The sequence below is a fragment of the Platichthys flesus genome, chromosome 13, assembly GCF_949316205.1.
Source record: "Platichthys flesus chromosome 13, fPlaFle2.1, whole genome shotgun sequence".
In the NCBI taxonomy this organism is placed as follows: domain Eukaryota; kingdom Metazoa; phylum Chordata; class Actinopteri; order Pleuronectiformes; family Pleuronectidae; genus Platichthys; species Platichthys flesus.
Window position 1 is genome coordinate 19,809,513 of NC_084957.1, and position 26,199 is coordinate 19,835,711.

Here is a 26,199-nt window from a genome sequence, read left to right on the forward strand (position 1 = left end):
CTGTGATCCCGTCTACCAACAGCCGACGAGAGTGGAGCATAAACAGGACTGTTCTGTTTAGAGTAAACACACTGGTTTGTCTCTGCAGCCAGTGCCACAGTGGGAGAGCTTTTACCTGCGGTGAGAGTCGCTGCCAAAATCGTTCACAACAACTGGGATGCAGGAGAAACGGTGCACAGCAAGACTGTAATCCTACGTATTCAGAGCTTCAGTGCCCACATGCAGCTCTGATCTCACAGCACTCATGAACAAGAAGAAAAAAAGAAGAAGAAAAAAGAAATAATCAGGTGTTATGCAGCAGGTACACAAAGGCACAATGGCTCATTTAAAAGATACAAAAAAACTGAGTTTGGAAAGAAGGAGGTGTGAGGAGTGAAGTTTAATTAGTAATGGAAATGATAAAATGGGGGGTGGGGGGTTATGATTTGTCTTCACTATGGGGAGCTGTCATGTCGTACATCTTAATATACAGTCTATGCTATCAAACAGTACAAAGAACAAGCCAGATTTTTTAGATTTTCTCTCACGTCTACTCAGATATCGTTGAGTCGCTGCGACAAGGGAAGTAAAGACGTACATGTTTCCTGTTTGGATATCAGCTGTAGTTTGTTTTCCTGAAGCAATCACTCCTGTGAGGATTAATTAGATCATTATGTAAAATTCCCCTTAGAAGTATTCTAGTGGCCCATTTCATATCAACTATATCTTCTAGCATCAAATAATGAATTAAAACCAAAAGGTATCCGAAACATTAAAACAAGTACCTACGTCAGTGTTATAGGAACTAAAATTACAGAGAGAACATTGCTTGGTGTAAACTTTGACTTTTCAGTTTGGTCGATATAGCATTTACTAACACGGAGGAGGACAGACCTATATTTCAGCCCGCCACCAGGGGGCAATCGAGAAGATCTTGGCTTTACTTTTGAAAGCAGTTCATCTTTACTGTTGATGGAGTCAACAAACTGCTATGAATAATCCTTCTGTCCTTGAAGAATGCGTGTGATTAAAATGAGCTCGTAATCTGTTGTTGTCTGTGGTGTCATGGTTTGAGTTTCGAGGGCACAGACGAGAGGAAACTTCTCCAGCCTCTCACAGCTGCTGAGAGCAATTGTCAGTTAATGGAACACAATGGCTTTGATGCCGCAAGTGTTTCACTGACATTGCAGGAAAAGGCATCAAAAAGGCACAAGGACGGGGAAATTACTTAAAAGCCTCCCTGAGCATGTTGCGAACGCTTGGCCTGCACCCCATTTCCAATTACTTTGTCACTTTCTCATTTTTTTTCTGAATCTTTAATACCCATATTCGTCCTTTTTTGTTGTTTAAGCACTTTTAAGCTCCCATGCTTCAGACGCAGGCATAACCTCAAACTGTGTTGTAAAAATCACAGCCCCGGGCTGCATAAATGATTCATGTCGGACAACTTGTTACCATCTTAGATCTGCAAAGCAAATGGGAGTGTAAATGGCCTCTCTCTGTGTGCACTAGATGCATTAACCCTGCCAGGAGGAGAGCAGCGACAGGGGTCCCTATCACAGCTCAAGCCTGCCATGGCAGTGGGTTGAATTTAAATCAAAGGAGTATTTCCAGAGTAAACGGATATAGTGTGTTTGTAGAGCTAAGTGGCAGTTGGTATAAAGTCAGCATTAAGCCTCTTGTTCATACAACATCAAGCGCAGTGTAAACCTAAAGGGACACAATGGCAGATCCCTTCTCCATTACCTTATCAACAAATGCACGGGTGTACAGCTGTGTGCACGGGGAGGCTCAGACCGCAACAGTTAATTACGCATCACTCCTGTATGGGGAGCCTACACTCGGGCTCCCCCCTGGTTTATTTCTCTTTACCGCACAAGTTTATTACTCTTTTCCTCTTCTTTTTTTTTCTTCCGGTTGGTCTGCCATGGTGTCAGTTGGTGAGGTAGTTGTCTCTTACAACTAGCTGCTCGTTCCGGCCCTGGTTGTTAGTCTGTGAGAGCGGGTTTGTAATAATCCAGCGCACTACTAAAAAATGATGTAGTGCCGTTCCTGGTCTCCAGGGAGCGCTTTTGCAGAGACAGACGTGCTTTTCTTCCTAAATTATTAGCCTATCAAAATTATTTTGAAGACAACCTAGTATTGCTTCAATGTATTACTGTGAAAGTGAAATGGAGGCTCCTCCACACGATAACCTCCGTGAGCTGCAGGAGGAGCAGCGAGGTTATGTTACCTCGCCTCACTCAGCGGTACCCATCCCGTGTCCCCATCAATATCCTCCTGTCGTCAGCACTTCTATTTACGACATTGTCATCAATATCGGCTCCACTCAGCGAGGTTTCCAGCCTTTACAACCGTCGTCGGCTAAGTAGATTGAGTAAAATGGAAATGTTTCTCTCAGGCTCTGTGCTGCGCAAATACCATGAACTTTGATGTTCCTCAAATGAGCCTCTTGGAAACAGCCCCACAATTTGCAGCAGTGAATTTAACGGCTGAACGTTGGTGCTCGGTTCTGTGTGAGAAGAAGGCAATTCAACATTGTTTGGTCTCATCTTTCTGTTTTATTAGGAGGAGACCGGGGGGAGGACTGAACAATGGGAGCACTGGGACTTTTCCTGGTGGCCTGATGGTCTTATTGGCCTTAACCAAATAACTTGACCAGAAATAATATAGCAAGTCGGGAATGAGGTGACGGACCTTTTATTCTTGAGAGGTGACACAGATATTTCCCCTCACTCTTGTTCATAGTGACCCCCACTTTCTGTATGTCGAGTCTCAGAAGGTTTTACTTTAAAACCCTTGAGAAAATCAAAGTACATTTTACCACTTTTTCTTATGGCACCCAAAACTTGTCCATTTTAAGTATCATTTTCAAAGATTCCATGGGAGGTTAAAGTTGGCTACTTTTTCATCATGGCACCCTTAAGTGGTAGCCGTTACATCAAGTAATAGGGTTGGCCTGCAAAATTAGAGGATATTGTGCTTTGGGGGAAAAGGGTCTCTTGGAAAGGAGTCTGATTCGCGGCCTGAATTATTGTCCCAGTCCGCCCCCAGACGAGACCCTCCATCACTGCCGAGTCTGTCTCTCCCACTCATACGTCTCTGTCAGTGGAATTTAACCTGTGACACCATTAACCCGTCCTTTCCTCCTACAAGTGCATGTAAGGAGAGCAGCCCAGCGTCTCCTTCAGCAACATGACATTGACATTTCTAGCTTGTTGCCATCTGTATCATGTAAATCTGAAGTAATCTCATCATCCTTGTAACATCAAAACGCAACAAAACATAATAAGAGAGCAGCAGCAGTTTAAAGTTTAAATTGTACATTTCTTATCAAAATATAAAAAACTCAAATTTGTCATAATACATCATCCTGAACTGTGGAAATCTATGAAAATGATGAAGAAAGTGCAGAGACACATTATCTGTATCCTCGCCTAAATTTAAAAGGGTTTTCTTGAGTCAAAGCCTTGTACTTCCAGTTTCAGTTAAATGGTTTTTTCCTTAATCTTGCAAACAAATAAACCAACAAATAAACCAGAAGCCAGACGAGTGAAAACATGGCCCCCCTGGTGCAGGTAACACAGGTGTAGTGTCTTTGTGACTGGTTGTTTTGTTGGTCGGTGAATAAAACATCATCAGATCAGCCTGATTCTGTTCGACATCGCTCTGCACTCTGGTTGCTTTTCAACTCCTTTCATTTAGATTCCACTTCGGCAGATTCCCGAGCGGCTCTCCCGGGCAGGCTGTGCCCAGAACTCGCTAACACACGGACAGAAGCACCGGCCAGTGGATTGATGCTATAAGCTGATGGGTCACATCAAACCATTGCTCTGTTCTCTCATGGAGGAGCAGGATGGAGAGCTGTGATGACGGAGGAGACAGTCTTGACTCCTGCAGACGACGACAGGCTGTCATGGCTGCGGCTTCAGACAGCGTGTGATCTGCCCATCCTGCGTCTTTGTGCGAGAACACACACACGTCTGTCTGCCGGCCGCCTCCTGGGATGCCGCACAACACACATCAAACACCCATGCGGCTGCTCGCTCTGTAAACAGGACAACACCAAATAAACATCAGATGGCCACATTATGAAACTGTGATCTGTGGTGGGTGAGCCATGCTTCTGATTCCTCGGACCAGTGCTGCGGCTGCTGTCACACACGTGGATTCTTTGTGGAGACGAATCACTGAGGTGATAATGTCTTTACCGTTGGTTAATACATCATCACTCAATGCTTTGGATTAGAAACAACCCATTAATGAGAGCACACCTACAGATTGTCAGGAACTTTGTGCCTGTCAAACAACAGTCTCATCATCTGTCTCTAGTGTTTATTAGGTTGGAGCAATATGGCAAAAATTATATATATAATATCAATATTATAATATTCAGCTTCATGTGCTTTATCTTTTTCACTATTCAGTTTTACCATTGATTCCTGTGTTTTTCTATAACTGTTCTGTTGTTGTCTAGTGACTGTGTGTGTGCTTCTGAAATGTGCTTTTTAGAAAAAATACGTATTAAAGTAAATAGCTTATTACTAATCGCATAGCATAGAAATCCTTTAATAGTTCAAAAAGCCTGTTTTAATTAAGTAACGATGCCTTGGTAAAACCTTGCACCGTACTTTTAATTTTAAAATGGCTAAATGATATATAATAAATAAAATTCTAGTCTTCCATCCTCTTAAATGTGAACACATTTGCAAACTCTGTTTTTCAGCTATCATCAAGATAATTCATAATGATTGTGATTGTGACTGTCACTGCTGCTCAGTTTGTGGAGAATGTTTTTTTCCACACATATCTTCTCATTCATTTCACTGATCATTCTAAACACAAAGCTGCTGTTTTTCTTTGTCTTCTCCGGGTTGTTCTCTTTCCTCTCTGTCACAAAGAGGGGGAATCAGTCCATCCAGGGAGGGTCCTTCCCACTCCCCCCGCTGCCGTGTCTCTGCCGGACTTCGACCATTTCCATCCGAGCAGGCCTCTGCTCCCGGGCCTCCTCCTGGCGACCTCCTCCTGGCCGCTAGCCAGAGAGCCGATCACCGCAGCTGTCCGTCAGCAGAATACCAACTGATTAATGCTTTCACTGCGACCATTAATAAAACTGCCAGGAGGCTGCTCTTTCTAATTGAGAGGTACAACTCAGCCTGCACTGGACCAATGAGAAGGACATATACAGTATGGATAAGTGTGTGTTTTAGAGGATGAAGAGTAAGCTGCTCTTGCCTCTGACACTCCATGATATAGTTGCCCCAGTAGAATACAAACAGTACACTCTTATTTATGTGAGGGGCTGAAGACTGAGTGTACACAGAATGTTTTATGATTTCATTGAGTGGCTTTTTCCTGTCCTGGGTGAGAGCGGCTGTTCTCAAGCTTCGATCCTGATTTTCTACACCGCAGCAGAATCCTTGCGGTGTTGTGACAAAGTGCCGGTGTCTGGGCCACTGGCACCGGCAGTGATCCACGGGCACTCTGCTGGACACACCCTGACTACTTGGCTCTTTCCTCTAATCCATCTCCCCTCTTCTCAAACGGCAAATATTCCAGCGCTGCAATCATTCGTTTTGGGGATGAAGAGAGAGGAGGCCCTTTAGTGACACGCTAGAATTACACAATCGTAGCTAAGGTCGCTTCTTTTTCCTTGCTTTTGCCTCTCTTAGAATATATAGTGCCCTCCGCACCAGGTTCCACGTCAGTGCTAACTTTTTCCGTGACTTGTCAACTTCGGTCCAGAGGGTGCAGCATCCTCCACAGGCTTCCTGCCCAGACACACAACATACAACTGAGCGGGAAGAACCAGATCTGTTGAGGACTATCATCATTTTGCATGCTCTATCACCACAAAGAGACTTTTCAGCAAGATAAAATGTAAGTTTAGTCTCTTCAAAGTTTGTATTGATACACTGTTGGAACACAAACTTAACCATTTCTCAAGTGCTCTTTCTGCATATGACTGCCAATAAACTGTTATTACCAGAGGCACTGTCTGCACTCGTGTGATTGCTGCAGTCCAAAGTAGGAGCCATGGGTTTTTTGACTACAAGTTGTCACAAGCAAGGGAAGTTAGTGTCTACTAGGTGGTTAATGGGTGGTTATGATGAAGCAATGACTAAAGGAGAGAAGTTGTGTTTCCCTCTGAACTTTCTATATCGTCATGAGATCATTTGATTGAATGACAACAGCGTAGGTTTGATTAAGAAGACTGAAGGATAAATCACTGAAATCTAAGTTCACCACACATGTCAAGTGAACGGCACATTTTCATACAATGTCTTCAGGTTTGAGCTTAAAGCTGTAACTGGATGATAAACACCTTTTTTTTTTCTCAAAGAAAAGTGTTAATAGTAATGTTTAATTCCTTAAGATGAAGTATAGCTGCTTTCAAACATTAACTGATAAATGTTCCAGAGGGCTGGGATGGGATCAGAACATAAATGTCTGAGTCGGTTGCTCCGGATGTTTTCCGTAACGTGCCAGCCCTTTGGTAAAATGTAAACAGGAGCGGTTTACCTAGAAGACAACCACCTGGAAAGAATAGATTTGAGAGTTTGTCAATCTGCTGTAAACCAAAGCATGGGTCTTCCGCAGTAGAATTTGCGTCCTGCTTCCTGATGCTCTACCCGTCTGCCACCTCTCGCCTGAATGTAATTTTCCAGTGTTGTGAACGCGTCTGACGCACACACTCTGGAAAATGCCTGGTCCTGATTTGGCAGCCCATTTTCCAGAGTTCCTTTCTGAAAATGTCTGTCTGTATCTGTAGAGATAAAATGCCGCGATTGTCCTCCTCCAAACGGTACATCTGATTAATCCCACTGTCCATATGCTGTGTGTGTTGGCATCAAGGTTTATTATCCTTTATAATGTACAATATACAAAAATATAGGGTACCAAAAAATTCACAGTGTCTAAAAGGCAGTGATTACAGTCTACATGACAGGTCTAACAGTACACCTGGTAAGTTGCATAGAAGGGCACAGAGCCTCACATCGCAGGGGGCAGAGTTCAATACTGACCAATCAGATGACCGGCTTTCGCACCGGGCCAATAGAGGCAAAGTCTGGATCAAAAACACTTCCTCAGGATATCCGCACTCTGTGTCCACATTTCATGATCGTTGCTGCGCCGACTTATCCTCAGCCCGGAGCACTTGGTCATTTGATGTTTGAGCAGCTGGGAAAGGTCAAAAAGCCGAAGGCTGTCGGTCACATCTCGGAACTCTGTCCCCAAACAAACCTCATGGTTGGTGTGTACTTAGCTGCTGCACTTTTTTTTTTAAACAACTATAAGGCTTTCTTAAACAAACAGTGTTAGCTATACAATATACAGATACATTTACATGGTCCTCTTCATGGTCATTAAATGGGCTGCAGAAGGCTGTCGCTCATATATACAGATAGAGCTCTCATTTCGTGCATGTACAGTAGCAGAAGTGAGAAGCATTTTCTGGGTTAGCATTCATCGATCAGGCAATAATAATAAAATATAGCTGTGGAAATGCCCCTTTATAAACCAAGCATTAACTATAAATAGAGTCCATTAAACCTCCAGCAGGAACCAGAGGAGCGACGCTTTAACTTACAACAATTAACATCTGGTACGTGAAATATAGAAAAACCAGGAGAACGCCCGGAGTGTCAGTGACAGGATGTGGAAAAAGAAATGCCGTTGCCAGACCTCCTCATATATCATCATGTGTATGAAAGCATTTACATTGTACAAAATACTGTAACTTTCCTCATTCGGGCAAACAGACAAGCAGAGAGTACACGTGTTATCATGTACGCACATCTACACACACATGCACTCGTTTTGATCTTCACACAGGCAAACTTCTACACAAGCATCTTTTTTATCTCTGAGAGTACTTGGGCCATGTTAGAGAAACAACATGTTGGAGATTTCTAGAATAAAGTAATATTGTGAGAAAAAAGCTGTAATTTAACAAGAATGATGATGTCATTTTACAAGAATGAAGTTGTAGTGAGAGACGAGAATCGAGTCAATCTTTCGGCAACAGTACATTTTTTTTTTTTATTATATTCTTTGTGAAAATTATACTAAAGTATAACTCAACAAAATGCTCCACACTCCATATTTCAACGCAGATAAAAGACAGATCTTGCCCCTGTAAAATGAGACATTGCCTAAAATTATTACTTTAGCCTCTTTACCAATAAAAGAATCCTAATTTTTGAAATCTCAGAATTTTTATTTATCTCTAACATGGCCATTATAACTCATCATTCACATAGACGTTTAGTTACAATAATTAATTTTCTTGTAAAAATCTGTAATGTTTATTTTCTTTGTGTTTCAGGAACTGAAGATGCAATGGTTACAGAGCTGCGGAAAAACCAAGTAAAGAAGAAGGATGTGTTCATTCAGTGAAGTGAAATTAGAGAAACAACAATTAATCAGCTATATCTTAATTAACAAAATATTTCCTCCTATGCTACGGCTCATCTGAGCATAAAACAATTATCTTAAAAAACAAACATTAAAAAAAAGAAGTGCCAGACTACTAGCTTATTCTACCATCATAAAAAATCCCCCCCAGTCCAGTTGTTCAGCGCACTGGTCATATTTGATATGACCACTGAGCTATTTAGCACTCAGTAGAATCGACGCATTCGATGGAGAATCGATTGGATAATCAATCATTTCTCTTTCAGAAGTCTTTATTGTTCTTGGGAGAAAAAAACAAAGTGGTGGAAAGAAAAACAGATTTCGCCCCTGCCGTCTGTTGCATACGTGGCGTTTCCCGAAGCTTTATGTACAGTTCAACCCCCCCCCTCCCCAGCTGCAATGCTGCAAATAAATGTCCTTGCTCCTCAAAAGGCTTTGATCATGTGCAGATTTAAACGATTATTTCCAACCGGTAACTCCTCCAAGCCGCCGTCCAAAAAACTTCACTTAGAAGTTCTTATCTTCTCTGTCGCATGAAATAGCAACAATGGAGGGCGTGCATATCCCCCTCCGCACAACCGGGCTGATATTGATCTCTAATTTATTTCATCATCGACTTCATTGTTGTTCTCCCGCTCCTCGCTGTGTGGCAAGGACGTAACGATATGCGCTGTTTCTTCTCAGTAACTGCTTTTGTTGTCGAGGGACTCAGAGTTCATTACAGGCTGAAAATGGCTGCAACGCAGAGGAGAGAAACGGTGACCCAGATCCAGGGAAATGTTTTTTTTTTTGTTTTTTTTTACTGTTCTTTTTTCAATTCTGTAATTGTGAATGCTCGACTCAGCACCTGTGCTGATGTGCCCTTTGTCCATAATAATCTGAATAAAGCCGAAACTCGCCCTGCTGGTCTTTTCCACTGGATCCTCTCATGAAGACGATGCTCTGGGTTGACACTGCTATGTAGAGTCAGGCCGTTGAGATAACACACACTGCGCTGGCTGCATTGTTGTCCAAACCCATATCTCCTGACGGAAAGTTCCAGAAACGCCCTTGAAAACACAAACCCTGCCATGCAGAAGACACAGCGAGGAGCAGGGGCGAGGGTGAACAGAGGAACCCGGCTCTGAGAAACATTTCAGTTCATGTCAGTTCAGTAATGTCACCATGGCGTTTGGGCGGTGTCCGTTTTGGGTCTGCGGCAGAGGGGGGGCTGGAGAGGTGGTTGTGGGGCGTGTCTCAGCTGTTGTTACTGTTGTTGTAGGTTCTGCACGGCGAAGGGGAAGAGTTGGGCTGGTAGTCGAACTTGCCAAGCGGCGTCGGGTAGTAGGTGGTGGTGTAGACGTTTGTCTGCTGGAGGGGCGTCGGGTAGAAGTTGGATCGTTCATCTGGCAGAAGGTTGTTTTTATTCAGTGTCTGGAAAGAGAGAAGTGAAAAATAAGGAGTTTTAACGTTCCACTCGTACAGAATCACACGTTTTACGAAGAAAGTAATGATAATATAGTCCAGCCATTCTTCTTTGGACACCTGAGTTGTTTCCCCTTTATGCTAAGCTACGCTATCTGTCTTCTGACTGTAGCTTCATATTAAATTACAGACCATGAAAATAACCTGGATCTTCTCATGTGACTCTCGGCATGAAAGAAAAGGAAACTATTCCCAAAAATGTAAAGATTTTCACTTCTTTAAGATAAGTGAAGAAAACTGTTGAAGAAATAAAACAATGTTTTTATACAAATCAACTTAATGTCAGGTGTTTTCTAAAGTACCTGCATTTTTCATGTTATGAATAGAGACTAAAACTTATAGTAAAACCTGTAACAGCTGGATTATATAATTCCAGTTTAAATAAGAAACTGTTTCTATGGTTATGCTGCAAGTATATTTATAACCCAAGCAAACCATTTGAACAAATTAAATTTAGTTCATGTCAAGTATACTCAACGCACTAATAGATGAGATGAAAGGAATTCACTGGTCTACAATCCAATGCAATTCCTGAGTCTTAGTAAAGCTGAACACAGTGAGACAGCTTCCAGGTGCAGCATTAGTCTAATGTAATCCATGTGAACAGCTCAGGGGACCGAGGCGGTGAGATAATCAGGTTAGAGTCGGTGAAATACAGAATGCTGGGCATCATAAATTGGCCTGGAGGAGGGGAACCTGCTGGATAAACAGTGCTGCTGCCGTGAACGGTGACATCGGCTGAACGTCCAGCACCGTCTGGCTGCCCTCGCTGGTCATTAAAGCTAATGAGTTCAGGCTCTCAACGCCACGGCAGCTGTCAGCACCGCGTCCGTGCAGCGACAACAATAGCGGCGAGGACAATACGTGTCGGGAGGCCGACAATCACAAACAGCGATGGGTCATTGTGATTAGGTACCATGTTCCTGTTCTTAGACAAGGCCACGGTGGTGGGAGGAGCTGAGATGAATCCCTGCGGACACTCGTTGGCTGATGTCCTGTTGATCGGCACTTTCTGGCGTGTGACCCAACTTCCAAACATAAACACAGTTAAGTCTGAGCTGCAATGGATTCATTTTTAATGTGTCTGAAAGAGCTGTCAAAATGTCTGTTTGAAAAAACAAATATTGGGGATCAATATAGTTTCCTATCTTAATCATTTCAAACAGCTCTGTGATCACTCACAGGACGACTTGTGTTTTCAAGGCAAGTTAGATTCTGGATCACGTAAATGAATATAAACAAATGAAATGACTGTGCTACTTCTTGGATGCAGGATAGTATATGATGGAGAAAATAATGCCACCAACAGCAATGAGACAGCAAATGGACGGCGTCAGAACAACTAGATTGTAATTAAAAACTTGGATGGAAAAACTATTTGATGGTGACAAAGATCAAACTGAACCAATTCAAAGTTTTAAGTTTAGTTACCAACAGCTGTTTATCACCCGCAGACTTCGGAGCACTTAGCAGAAACAGTAACTTGACGCAGCAGATGGTTTGTTTCACAGATGATTTTGCACAGATCCATCTGGGAAGGCTTCGTTGGAACATCTTTCGAAAAGGGCAGGCACTTTTAAAGAATAATTGGCAGACGATTGGAGGAACCATCTGTCTATCACGGCCTATTATGGATGAGGAAGCCAATCAGAGGACGAGCAAAACTTCTCAAGATTAAAGAACTTTGTTGTCATTGCGCAAACACAATGAAAAACTAGGTTAAATGTAACCTTAAAATCAAATTGTGCCTTTTAATAAAGATTTACAAAGTAAAATATACACATTTTGTAAACCAAATATATAATAAAAAGACAAAAATAAGGAATAGAAGTGCAAAATATAAAATTAATTTCCATAGTATATAAGTAATCTCAAGTCAAGGTAACCATAATGCAAAGAGCAGTAGCACTAATTGGTATAGAAAATAAATATAATTCATATAAATAGTTTAAAGGTGACATGATGAGAAGAAAGCCATCGAGAAAAACGAGCAGTGCAGGGGCGGAGCAAGGGGCAGGGCCAGAGGGGGTTGTTGGAATATACAATTGTGGCCCCTTCGTTGCCCCCGATTTACAAATAATCTTGTATTTACTTCTGATGAAATATTCTCCAGTTCTAATTTAGCTGGTGCGACAGCAATGTCCATGCTAACTTCTGCCATTGTTGTTAGGAACAGTCGCTTCTCACTGTAGCTGCCAGTGGATCCTGCCTCGCGCTGTTTTGACTACAGGCAAATGACTTGGAAGTCTAGCAAGATGGATTGTATGGGTTCTCACTTGCAAGGTTACATGGAGGGGGAAATCAATCATGTCCCTGAAGTAATCAACAATCAGTTAGAGAGCAAACAATGCAAAGTGCAGAGAAAAGGACACAAAGCTGCAGTAAAAGTCTACGAGCCTCTGGTGAAAGTACTTTTCTTGACTGGTTATAAATGTGAGTGCACAGCAGAGCGATAGCAGTGGGAGGTGGAAGGCCGGCTAATGCTTTAGAAAGTTAATGGGGCCCATTAATAAGGACTTGGTTTGTGGGCTGCAGGTAGAAAAAGGCTTAAAGCCGATAGTTTCTGAATATGAGCAAGGAGGAATAGAAATGAACAGTAATTCATCTTCTGCGGTTTGCGCTCAATTGAGATAAATGCATGAATAAATGCTCTAAATAAAACATGAACCACATTCAGTGCCCTTGAATTTCAAAAAATTTACATCGGTGTGTGAGAGTAACACCAAGTATACGACATACTACCTCTATCTATGTGAAATATAAAAAAAACTCGTACCTTGAACTCCATGGGCGTGTATTTCTCATTCTTTGGCGTGGTGTTGCCCTTGTAGTTGAGGTGGTTGGGGGTGGTAGGGTGGATGACCGCAGACTCCTGCGAGGGCTTATGGAAACGCTGACAGTAGACGTAGATCAAGAAGGACAGCAGCCCCGCCCCCAGGAAACAGGACACGCCGGTCGCGATGAGGTGGATGGAGGTGAACGCTGGTAAATGAAGGAGATGAATAAAAAGGTCAGCATACATTATTGCCTCTTTGGAACTTTGGTCTCCAGTGGTTCAGACACAACTGGTCTACCAGACCTTGTCGAACCTGAGCAGAGGTCTTTATAGGATTATTCATAGTTAATATCAGTACAGTAGCATGTTCAATATAAAGATGGACGATATGAAGAACCCAATCCATCTTGATCACCCCCTGGTGGCTACCGCCTCCATGCGAAAACTTAAAGGTCAAGGCACACATTGAGAAAATGTTTCTCAGAGGTGGTTTCTGTCTTTTTAGTTATCACACTGATGATAGTTCAAATGTTTTTGATTAGTTTGGATTTAATTAGTTATTTATAATATAAATGGGCAGAGAGGTCATGATTGACAGCAGAGGCCGACTCGCGATTTGTCGAGCTTGTGTAGGGGCGGGACCACGATGCAGCCACTCCACTCTATCAAGGATATTTTAGCTTCATTTCTATACAATGGTAGGAAGTGGCAATGCGTCGTCCATCTTTATCCAGTGTCTATGGTTTTCTCCAACAAAACCTAATTTCACATTTGGTTGTTTAAAGTAAACGTGCTCATGTGCAGTGTGTGTTTGAGGGGGATAAGCTCTGTCAGAAAAGACCTTGACTCTTGGATTCTGTCATAGCTCCCCCTAGAGGAGAGGCTTTTGTGCTTATTTAACTGTATAACGCTGCGGTAGGGACGTCAGCTCTTTGTGTCTCACACTGAACTGAGCTCATGAACAGGTTGGGTGGCTGTATGAGGAGAAGACGCTCCGAGAGACCTGCTGAGCTCCACTTTCTTTCTTCTATTAATGGAATTAAAAACTGACTTCTGCAAACTTACCTCTAAAAAAAGGAGGTTATGTTTTCACCCTTGTCCTTGTATTTGCTGGTTTGTTTGTTTGTAAGCAAAGTAATACATAAACAACAAAACTGATTTACATTGAACTTGAATCAGGAAAGAACCCATTTAATTTTGGTGTGGATCCAGGGGAAGAATTAAGATGTTATTTTGTACTTTCTCAAAAATTGTGTGATAGAGCATTTTTTTCCATTTTCTTAGGTGATACTTATTGGCTCTCGAAGAGAAAAAAACAAAACCTTTAGGAAAATTTTATGAGTGCCATCTTTAAGTCTCACATTTTGCCCACAATCCAATTAGTTTTGTCCCTCTTTTGTGTTGATATCTGCCTTTTCAGGGACAGAAATGTGAACTGAAAAGAAGGTTTTATGCGAGTCAGACACATGGAGCCAGACTGCTGTCTTGTAAATGTCCTCATTTGCTGTTATACAAAAGTTTTGACAACTCGAGAGTGTTCCAGGTACAACACAAGGCGGTATCCTTCCGAGACTGCATTTGAAGACCAATTGTATCACAGCGGCACTGTTGTGTGTGAAAGACTGACACGCACACGTGTTGCTTCAGAACGTACACTGTATTCTTTACTTCAGTCTCCTGTGTCGATCAACACTTCCTTGTTCTACAATGCTCGCGCATTGCCCGTCACGTCGCATCCCATCATCATCACACAGTTTCTTAAAGGAACCGTAACCACTATTTAGTAACATACAGCAAACCCATGTATCTCAGTGTGACCATGTTATTAGAACATAACAGGCACGACTAGACTGTCCCATTTTGAAGGCTCCTTCAAATACGTCAGAAAAATGGGTCCTTTCATCTCTGAGAAACAAAGGCTCCATTCCAAGCCAGACCAATCCCAGGATTCATTGAGCTCCAGTGACAAACTGTCGGTTGCCTGGCAACAGCGATAATGGCGGGACGAGCCGGTGACAGCGATCTAACCAGAGCCTCCGTAGGCCAGAGCGTCTCATTTTGGTTCGGCCTTGGTGTTCTACCAGGTCCATGAAGACTCGCTTCCTTGCAGCTGTACAGTGCCAATCATTTTAATCATCCTCCTGATCAGCTGTTAGACTCTAGCACAGCCTGAACACACGTATGAAGATGCACATATAATGCATGGAAACTCTGATCATGGGCAGACATCTGTGGAAACAGATACAGGGACAGGAACAGAAACAAAGCGAAGGCAGCTGTGAATCCACTTACCTCCGCACTGTTGGTCCTTATCAAAACCAGATGCAGGGAGAATGACTGCAGAGAGGAGAGGAACACAGGGTCAGACACACACCTGCATGCACACACACACATGCACACACACACACATACATGCACTCTCCATGGAAAAACAGCCTTCAGAACACAGCAACCACCGACTGTAACACCAGGAGAGTTGACACATGGAAAAACAAAAACAGGGAATGAGAAATTGAGATGTTGCTTTTAATGTTCCGCAGAGATTTTTTTTTTTTTTTTTTGCTTCGATGAATTTAAAACGTACTCCGGTGAGAGCGAGAGAACAGCTCTGCTCCGTCGCAGCGACCCTCTCTGGATGCCGTTAGAGACACTTGACGGCAAGACAATTATTTACAGCGCAACACATCCTGTCCACTGCCGAGGAGGAAACAAGGAGGGTTGACGTGTGTGAGTGTGAACACTTAATTGCGGTGCCACATCCCTTGATTAATTTTTTGGCCTTATTTCCCAGCTTCCTCGCAGCCGCCTCCCCTCCGCCAGTGACCTTAACAAATCCATCCATCGCCTCATTGAAATTTGCACTGAAATTAGATGTGATTTGGTGTTTTGACAAGCCATTAATATTAATCGCCTTCGTCTGGACTCATTAGGGATTCCGTGTGGGGACGGGCTGACTGCGGCAGGCCATGAAAGATCATTCCAGGAGAAACTTTTCGGAGAGCGTCATCTGCAACACGGTGAGCTGAGGCCGACGGGGTCACCTGCCGACTTGTTGGATTCGCATGGACTTCGTGGTTAATCACCAGAGGCGGATGAGTTTAGTGCACGGGGAGGATGTTGGCCACATACACACAGATGAGGCATATGGATGGATGTGAATGCAGAAGGTGAGGCTGATGACAGTGATGACATTGAACGACTATGATACTGTGACTATGACGGATGAGCAAAGTTAAATTTAGGATTGATTTGAGGATATTCTCAGTAACCTCTTAAACCTCAGCATTCCAGCCTGGCATTTGCCATCTGGGCCCGGAGGCTCTTGAGTTTCGTTTCTTCTTGTTCTGTTTGTGTTTGGTCATGTGTGCATAAATTTAGTCTCTTGGTCAGACAAACGTACAGATGTCATTTTGGGCTCTGGGAACTAGGGACTAGTAATTGAATTGGCTTGAAAACAGGCATATCATAAATAATCAATAATTTATTTAAGCTTTTCAAACTGTCAGATCTGATTAAGGTTTCTGTTCATTTATTTGTCAACCAATCCTTGTCCCGGTGACACTGAATAAAACAAGACATATATTTTATTTAGAGATATATTTGAGCATTTTCTTGTTTGTTGGATAGTAAGTGTGAAATAGGGAGAGAGAGAGAGAGAGAGTGGGGAAAAGGGACGAGTCACAACTGAACCGACAGCTGCAGCTCACGAGCAGGGTGCCAAGAAAATGTAAGAGGTCAAGCACAGTGTGTTCAATCTTTTTCCACATTAAAAATCTAATTTTACAAGTTTTTATTTGAATGTGTCATAGAGGGGAAGTGATGACCTGAAGGTTACGGAAGCAAAGGTGGGACCAGAGGAGTGAGACAGCAGTGCTCATCCCTCACACAACTTCCCTGCTCCAGTGGAGCCGCGCAGTAGGTGCAGGTGCAGGCACCATCCAGGTGTGAATGTGTGAACCTGTGCGTGATCAGGGTGTTCTAGTAAAGCACAGGCTGCCTCTCAGGGAAAATATCCAGAATAACTATTGAAAAAAAGTCAAACCAGAAGCATGACTGAGAAAGGGAAAAACTTGTATCCATCCACAGTTGCAAAAGTTTCACACAGGTCGACTCCTCAAAACTTTGTTTGCCAACCTGCTGTGATGGAGGCTGCTCGTGCACAGCGTGTATCTGAGAACTGACTGACTCACCAGGTATTTCATTGCAGTCTCTGCGCTGCGTGCTGTTCCCCACACACGGGGTGTTGCCCTGAGCCCCACACACTCGACTCCTCATCTGCAAGCCTGAATCATCGCACGCCGACCACAGTGACCAGGCCATCCAGCCACCTAAACACAGAAAGAGACAACAATCAACACAAACCCAGACAACCAACACAGGCCACATAGAGCTCATGAGGCCTGGAAAGCAGCGCGCCCACCCATGCCGTCGCCACCCGCGGCCAGCGACCTTCCCGGCCAGCTGAAGAGCCCAGACACATCGAAGAGTGTTTGTGATGTAAACAGATTGGAAGAGTGAACCCGTGGAGAGTTTGTTTAGTGCATAGCGGAGATGTTTGTCCTCTGAGCCAAGCTTTAGAGTTGTTTCCCCGCAGCAGGCAACGGAGCAGTAAACAAAGGCGGCGACCCAAGAGGAAAGAGAAAACTCCCAACGCTCGGCTCCTCCCTTTTGAACCACGCACTTGGAGCCTTCTGTCACCCTTTGTCTCAAAGCATCGGAGTGAAGGGAGCGATGAAAGGCTGATGAGAAAGCTGGTTTGTTATTCAGGGTGCTCTCGAGTGTACAGTTTTGGCAGCGAGGGCCCGAGTCGAGGCCTCTTTTACCTTTCCTGTCAGTCTGGTGCTCAGCCACCGGCTGCTCAGTCGCCACCATCTGCTCCCTTCTCGCACCATCTAGACGCACAAAACACACAGACCACCTGAAAAGTTTTAAATGACCCTTGGTCGTTACAGCCCTCGTGAATTGCTTCATTTATTCCTGTTTATTTTTGTCAGCCGGACGACCTGTGTATTCTCTCTGTTGAGTCAGAGGCAACGCCATCAGGCCTAAGGCTCCTCATTAGTATTCTGGCCCGAAAGCGCTTCCTGCTGTCCTACATTAATGATGGACACGTCAATCAAATGACCTACGACAGGGGCATCAAATATACCTGTGACTGACAGCCCCGCTTTGTGCTAATTACTCATGCAGAGAGGGAAGCGGCACCAGCAGGACCCCGGTAGATGACTGATGCCGTTCCCGTCAATAACGCACGCACAAGGAGACAGATCCGGGCCGAAGGGGCTGTTAGCAGACAGTCAATAGGCACAGGCCAAAAGGGATGGGTTGGTAAAACTGGAAAACATTATCCTGATGAAGGAGGATGATTAGCATCTCGTCAAAGGCGGGAGAAAAAAAGACAGAAAGCCATTTACCTTTCTTTTTCTGTAATTACCAGGGAGGCCGACTGTAAGAGTTACTCTCCCCGTGAATGGCAGGAGGGGGATTCAAAATGAAAAGCAGCCGAGGAAAACGATGGTTAAGGGGAAAATACTATTTAATACAGGCAGAAATCACACACACACACACACACACACACACACACACACACACACACACACACACACACACACACACACACACACACACACACACACACACACACACACACACACACACACACACACACACACACACACACACACACACACACACACACAGGGCCATTTTTGTTTTACCGCTAAGTGACTACAGACAGAGGCTGAAAATCACATTGTGGGGACAGAACACTGAAGCTTTGATATTAAACCTGAGAAACAGAATGAGGCTGAGCTGTCATTATGAGTTCTGATACTCAGATCTCTAATGAATATTTCAGTGTCCTTGTGAGAGCAGAATAAGATGAGAGGGGGAACATGGAGGAGGCTGTTATACATCTCATATCTCATCTTCACATGATGAGACTTCCAAATAACCAAACCTCTAAATCAATTTGAAAAAAAACCTGAGCATTAGATTTATTTCAACCCAACTGGGGTCTCTTACAGTAATTGTTTTTGTGTGCATTGTTTACCTGTGTAATGACGATTTAATCAAGTTATTAAACTGTTCATACAAACGGCTAAAATAAACTTCCTTGCTCAGTTTTTCTATCCAGGTTTTAGGAGATCAACCTCTGAGATTTTGGTCTCTGCTCCAATCAAAGTAAAATAAATCTTAATTGAAAAATCTCATTTACGAAAACTTTTCTGTCAAACTGTATACTGTATATATGTCACTCAGTAATCAACATTTTTATTCATCTCTGCTCTTTACTGTAATTATAAACAAACACTACCACATAAATACATTCACTGTGCTTCATTCATACATGTACACTGGATTCATGTTTATTATTATTGTCTGTACTGTACATGTTATTGTTGTTATTGTGTTATTATGTCTTTCCTTCAAGCTTTTTTCTTCTGTCAAATTGTGCTGGTTGCAGCTTTCGGAGAAGAATCGAGGATCAGTTGTATGAATCAGTTGTTGTTGTTATCAACAACGTTTGTGTTGCTTACCTGCACTTTCAGATGCACTTTGTGAGATTCATGGTTGTTTAACACAACAACTCAAGTTGAACCTTTTACACAGAGGTTGCCATAGCGCTCAGAGCTCCAGGTGCACAGTGGGAAAGACACGGCAGGCGGACATTTTGTTCAGGCAGCATGAATCTGTTGATCTTTTCATATATCTAAAAGCTGTTCTATTCATTAGGAGAAGATGAAAGAAGCTATTTGGTGAAGGGGGACAACACACAAGATGACGCAGTGTGGGAGACGATTGGCTGCCTGGAGGCGTGATGAAAGGACCTTGAACAATGGTGGCATGGCAGAGTGAGACACTGCGAGTGTGTGACCTTACCATCACAGGTGTGTGTGTTGCAGAGGGCCTCTTCGGTGTGTAGTCCGATGCAGATGTCCCCTCCGTTGGTGGCCGCAGGGCTGTTGCAGGAGCGTGTTCGTTGGTAATGACCGCCACCGCAACCCACTGAGCACAGAGACCAGGACGACCAGCAGGACCATGCACCTTTCACTGTAACACACACACACACGTTATCGATAAAATGCAGAATAATCCCAACTATCCCACTTGTTGAGACTGATGTTCTTCTCAGTGGCGTACTCCCCCCGGGCCCGGAAAATCGATGTCTTCAGTAAGCCTGGATTAATCGGGGCTCAGTTCGAATGTCAATGACTCTACACTTGACTACTGTGACGCTTGACTTCCTGCAGACTCGACGAGACTCCAAAGAATGAAAGAAACATGCAACTCTGTTCGATCTATATAATCCACGAGCGGTGAAAATAAATAGATGCAGCAACTGGGAGCTCTAATATCTTTAATATCTGAATATTTGGGCGATTGAAGAGACACGTAACACTGAAGTTTAATGGCCAGTATTAACAGAGGGCCATGACTCTGTAAGACCTGCTCCATAACCAGTTCTGCTAGTTTAATTTTGTTTGGGTTTATTTGCACCGGCTGAACGTTTCCCAAGGCTGTGAGTGTTATGACCCTGTTGCACCACCATGGCACCTTTTGTGTGTTTAGACCTTGTTAGGTCCTACAGCCTCTACATTCACAGCTTTTTACCTGCACCAAGGAGGTTGTGTCTTTGGCCCTGTTTGCTCACTTGTCAGCAGGATTACAGCAAGACTACTGAAAGGATTTCCATGAAACTAGGGGGGGGGGATGAGACTTTGAGCAAGAAACAACTCAAATGTTGGTGTAGAACCGGTCAAAAGAAGGATCCAGGAATTATTATTATTTTTTACAAATTAGGCACATTTAGGGGACTGGTATGTGTGAGTGTTAGATATGTCAAGCAGTTTGGTTGAGTTTAACAGGACTGTAGGGCCTTGGTGAAGGTATGCGCTCTATTCGGTTTTCTTCTGTGTTGTTTGTGCTCCAGGGGCCATTTGCACCACCTGACCATTCTGCAGGGCGGTGATTGAAGACCCTTATGCAGAATGTATACCAGTTGCACCACCCGGGCACCGTTAATGCATCTAAATACAGATTTACACCTTTCAGAGGTCCCACAGCCTGTTCACACACAGAGGTCTTTCTAATTTTTTAATGTGAATATTTATTTAATATTAAATATTTTTCTTTACACAAATAAATATCAATATGATATATGTATTGTTCTAGTATGTTTTCTGCTTTTGTATAAAATATCCAGTTTCATCTTTTGCTCCGTTGCTGATTAGGTTCTTCTTTGTCTCCTGCCTGACTGCGGCATTTATCCCGTCCCTCATTGGGGACCGTTGATGTGTCATGTGACCTAATCAGAAGCGCTGACTAATTGACTGGCTGGTTGACTGGCTGGTGTCCGTCTGACTGACGGAGAGAGGCGGTGTTGCCAGGTAACGTCACAGTGCTGCAGAAAACTCCATTAGCTGAGTGGATTAGTGGGACCCAGAGTGAAGCAGGCTGTGACCAGCACGCTGCCTGACCGACTCTAACCGGCTGTTTACCTGGCTGACTAGCTGAGTGTCGGATTCATTGAGTAACCGCCTGCCTCACTGGTTACCTGACTGTCAAACTGCTTCTATTAGTCTCTCACTATTTTCCTGTGGGGCTGTTTTCATGAAGTGAAGAAGTCTGAAGTTGAAAGTAGGAAAGAAGTCATTTCTGACCAGTGATTCTCAAACTGTGGGGCCCGCCCCACCGGTGGGGCGTGAAGGCATATCAGGTGGGGCGCGGGACCGGGAGAGGGAAATGTGATGCCGGGTTCCAACCATACACGGAAGCGCGCGGCGCTCAGCGCGGCCGTCAGCGCGGCCCTCAGCGCGGCTCTCAGCGCGGAGCACCGCGCTTCTGTGTATGGTTGGAACCCGGCATCACATTTCCCCCTCCCGATCCAGCGCCCCACCCCGCTCTGCGCGGCACTCAGCGCAGTTCTCTAGCGCACAGCCGCCTGGCTGTTCACGCCGGAAGACTTGACGCCGAAACCATCGGTGCAGGGCGCGAGGCGCAGCCGATGTGAACGGCACAATTGAGTAACAGAAATGGCGCTCGCGCAGCGAGGCGCTTCCGCGTCCGGTGTGAACTGAAGAGGACCAGTTCATTGAGATGACATCTGACTCCAGCCTGAGGCTGAGGTTTACAGCAAAGACACTGAGTGAATTCTGGATTGGCGTGGAGGAATGAAGGAGCATCCACTCATAGGGCAGAGGGTTAGGAGGATTCTGCTTCCCTTTGCCACATCCTATCTCTGTGAGATGGGCTTTTCTGCTGTGGCCTCACTTAAATCAAAGTACAGATCTCGGCTCAATATTGAAAATGATTTAAGAGTGGCATTATCAAGCTTAAAACCCCGTTTTGACAAGTTGTGCAGTGTAAAACTCATTGCAGCCACTGATACAGTTGACAAGACTTGAGTTCTTACATAGTGAGTTGTTTCTGCATGTGTTATTTTTGGTTGAACTTTATCATCTTGGAAACAAAGTGATTGTAATTTAATACATTTTTTCTCCATATTAGAAATAGCACGGACTGATGGAGGAATGTAGTGAAGAATGTCACAAAAAGTTTTAATTGCTAATCAGAAATTCCTGAAAGTGATGTGAAGTTATTGTTCATGTACATGCTATTTAAGTACACAAGTTAAACGTGACAAAGGTATTGCACTATTTTTTTGTAAGAAGCACACAGATTGATGTGGCAAAGTAGTGACAAATGTCCCAAAAAAAAGTTGTAATTGGTTAGCAGAAATTCCTGAAAGTGATGTGAAGTTAATGTGTATGTTATTTAAAATACACAAGTTAATCTTGGCCTATTTTTTAATAATTTTGTTAGGGCAGGGAGCGGGTGGGGCATTACAAATATTCTCGCTCATAAGTGGGGCATGACAGAAAAAGTTTGAGAACCACTGCCTTAATGTGTTTATTCAGCTGATCACATGCAGACATTTTAATTTGACCTGGATAATCCAACTTTAACTTCAGAGGGGTGGACATTTTGATGCGAGTCAGTAGAAGTTTGAGCTTGTAAAATTACTGAACAACTTCAATTAAAAACAATTGGCTTATAAAACAAATTAGACTCAACTTGTTCTGAAAAGAGACATTAACTAAATTTATCTTGAATGGTTTGAGAGTTTATCTGGACTGACGTTAGAGTTTACCTTGATCTGTCAGCACTCTCTAAATGACTTGACCTTGACTTGGACTGACATAAGACTTGATTTGTTAGTTCAACACCTTGATCACTGAGTGACCACCACCAAATCAACTCTGGGTACCCGGTCATCACTTTTCAAACCATCCAACAACCAGCCTTCATCGCACGCCCCAGCTTCCTGCTCCATTCCTCATCCTCAGCACTACCATTGTTTAGAGAGGGAGCCTCCTCTTTCACATCCATATTCATAGGACTGCTTCCATACTATTCTACTTCCTGTCGAGGTCAAAGCACCAAAGGTTATACCTTGTATTCCCCATAGATTTGACCGATGTTCTTTTCAGAGGCTTTTTAATTGTCACCTCTGACTTTAAGTTTGCTGACGGATAAGTAAACTTGCAAAGGCTTTGAAAACACTTGAGATAATACTTGGATTACTCCCAAATGACGTAACAGGGGACTATAATCTACGCAGAAAACACACATTGTTAAAAACTGAATTAATAATGTCTCCTGTTCTCTGCAGGGGAGCCTCCTGTTCATTTGACATCACACCACAAACTGAGCTTACAGAAAACCGACTTAACTTTAAAGGCTGTTTTTTTAGGTCACTTGTTATGAAACTCATTATTGAATTCTGGTAACTTGTGACTGACTCAATGACAACACGCCCCTCTCTCTCTCATCCCCCCCACACACTCCAACGGTTATATTTCATTCTCCTCATCTCCTCAGTATTCCCTCCATCATTCTGTCTAATGTTATTGTCAATTACTATTTCACACTCATTCTCTCTTTTTTGTCTCTGGCCTTGTCCTTCTCTCAGTCTACCAGGAGAGAGACAGTGAGAGCGGCTGACACTCGAGGCAGCAGGATTCGTAATTGGCCACCTCAGAGCCGAGGCCGTCTCGTCTGGGCTCCTATAGGCTACATGTGTCGGCTGCTGAGCGAACCACTCACAACAACTGACATTTAGAGACACATCAGGAATTTGATCAGATTTGCATCATCGATCATGAATATCTTCGATATCGTACATGACTATTCAAAGTGAGAGGTCAAAAGGAGTTCAACCCTTTTTCGTGTGTGTGTGTGTGTGGTCAGTGTGATTCAATATGTGTGTTCCATCAATGCAGCAACCTGTGGTCAGCAGAGTTCAAGGTCAGCTGATCATGGTCTGATGAGTGGTTTGAAATAGATAATTTAATTTGTCGAGGACTCTCGCTGGACTACTGCAGCTTCTGGTAACCATTAGCTAATGAAGCTAATGATCCACTCCCTCCCCCTCCCACTGGCTCTATTTCTGCCTCAGTGTGCACGTCCTCCCTTCACGAACCAATACACTACTCACTCACCAGGACACGCCTGGACATTACAGTCCTGGTACTCCACCGGTGAGCCACGACACGCAACTGGGGCACTTTTCCCTTCTGGTCCAGCACAGGATCGCCGACGGGTGCGGTAGCCTTTGGCGCAGCTCTGAGAGCAGCTCGACCAGGACTCCCAGGATGACCAACCGGCACCTGCCACCCTCACCACTGGTATCTTCAGGAGCTCCTCGACGAGGGCTGGTGGGAACGGATAAAAAGCAAAACAAAAGGATCCAGATTAGATCACAGAAAAATATGCAGTGCTTGTAGAGTGAAGGCCCAAAATCATACAGCTGGCACCAAACAGTGTCTTTGTTTCTCAGACACAACAAACTGTCTTTAAACTTAAAATAAATAATAAGAAGACATTTATGATAGTTACGGATATGAAAATGCATATATTGCTATAATTTGAGCCATATTGCCCAGCCCTACTTTCTCTTGAAAATTCACCTCTACAAGTTCAGTCTGCCAAGTTGCAAGCACAACTGGCTTATAAAGGGAATGGGAGATTGCAGTCTGATTGGTTTAGTGCATGTTATCGCCAAACACAGCCACGATTCATTCAGTCTTAAGTACAAACTTCTTGAACCATGTGTCTGTTGCAGTGACCTTTCCCTTCCAATGTTAAACCAGCAGAAGCAGATCTAGGATAAAAGCCCAGAGAGTTTAAAGATTTTAAAAGGAAACATATGAAGCATGCAGATTCTTTTGAGTGTCTGTCACACACTGAATACGACTTTGCCAGCAGGCAAATTTCTCTTTCTGTCCGTCCCACAAACTCGTTCTGAGTCTCTCATGTGGGTTGTTTCATCTGATTATCAATCAATGCGGCGCCCCCAGGAGTCTGACAGGGAGCGACAGGTAATCGGTTCAGGAGAGGGGGACATGGAAAAGCCTCCAGTGGAGAGCAGTGGACTATGACCCCATGTAGCTCTCACAGTGTTCGTGCACCGGGCTCCTTCTCTAACAACATTTAGGGAAGATAACAGGCGGCCTCTTGAACCTGCTGGGAGAAATCTTTGCACGCCACTGCTTTCACTGCACATATTCTTTTGTATCAACTCCCAGCATAGCACACAGAATTCATATTATTGTTATTCATTCTCAACTATATTAATTCGGGCAGCTGCGTCTAGGGGGGATGTTGAAGGTTTGAAGTTGAACTGACTGTGTCATCAAGTGACTTTTTCACTTTAGTGGTAAGTTTATTTATAGTGCAGCCCCCCCACCCCACCCCCCCAGGAGACTGTGCGCAGGTTACAGAATATATTAAAACATCGGACACACACAGTTGCAACTTGATCACACACTCATGACTAACACAATAATACATTTGATAACTGAGACAGGTAAAGTACAAGGTAAACAAGTGAGGTTTACGAGTTATCGGGTAGTTCTGAAGGCCAATGAAACGGAGCCGCTGAACTTACTGTCCGTCTCGCAGGCCGCTGTCCCGTCGTTGGGACAGAACCGCGTCTCCACCTTCCTGCGTCCGATCTGCAGCTCGTGAGGATCGGACAGGTGAGCTCGGCACATGTAGCGCATCCTCTGCTCCTGACGCGCTCCTCCCTGGGTTACGTTGACAGGCATCCAGGGCGTCCAGGGTGTGTTCCTCTTGACCTCCGGACACGCCTCCAGGTTACAGGCCTTGTATTCCTGGATTGAGACGAGATAACAATTTCTACAACCGAGCTACAGCAGCAGCATGTTTATGTTAAAAGATGTCAGGGGGCAGGTATACAGATTCTTAGTTTGTAAGCTGGTTGTGTATCTGTGTGTGTTTGTCCTACCAGTGCACATCCTGGGCAGCTGTTGCCATTCTCACAACTGCGGACCCTGGAGTGGACACCTCCCCCGCACTCGGTGCTGCACTTGGTCCAGGATCCCCACGGAGACCAGAAGATGGGCTGAGGACAGGGCACCCCTTCATTACAGAACCTGCGGAGATGGCAGCAGCGGGGGAGTTTAAGAGGATTGGTTGGGACAAAATGACAGTATCAGTGAGAGCTGCAGACCTGAGACTAAGCCAGCACAACCATC

At 44.0% G+C, this 26,199-nt stretch overlaps 1 protein-coding gene across 1 annotated transcript in view; it reads right to left on the reverse strand.

Moving 5' to 3' along the window:
- Positions 1-6,817: 6,817 nt before the first annotated feature.
- The window catches only part of sema5ba (sema domain, seven thrombospondin repeats (type 1 and type 1-like), transmembrane domain (TM) and short cytoplasmic domain, (semaphorin) 5Ba), a 156,543-nt gene continuing 137,161 nt past the window's right edge, over positions 6,818-26,199 (reverse strand). Inside the window, exons 16-23 of the mRNA XM_062402018.1 lie at positions 25,950-26,097; positions 25,590-25,815; positions 24,142-24,354; positions 19,520-19,690; positions 16,828-16,965; positions 14,930-14,974; positions 12,638-12,843; positions 6,818-9,810 (exon numbers count right to left, since the gene is read on the reverse strand). Of these exons, the coding sequence (XP_062258002.1) occupies positions 9,634-9,810; positions 12,638-12,843; positions 14,930-14,974; positions 16,828-16,965; positions 19,520-19,690; positions 24,142-24,354; positions 25,590-25,815; positions 25,950-26,097 (1,324 nt within the window). The 3' untranslated portion in view covers positions 6,818-9,633. The remainder of the gene's footprint in view (positions 9,811-12,637; positions 12,844-14,929; positions 14,975-16,827; positions 16,966-19,519; positions 19,691-24,141; positions 24,355-25,589; positions 25,816-25,949; positions 26,098-26,199) is intronic.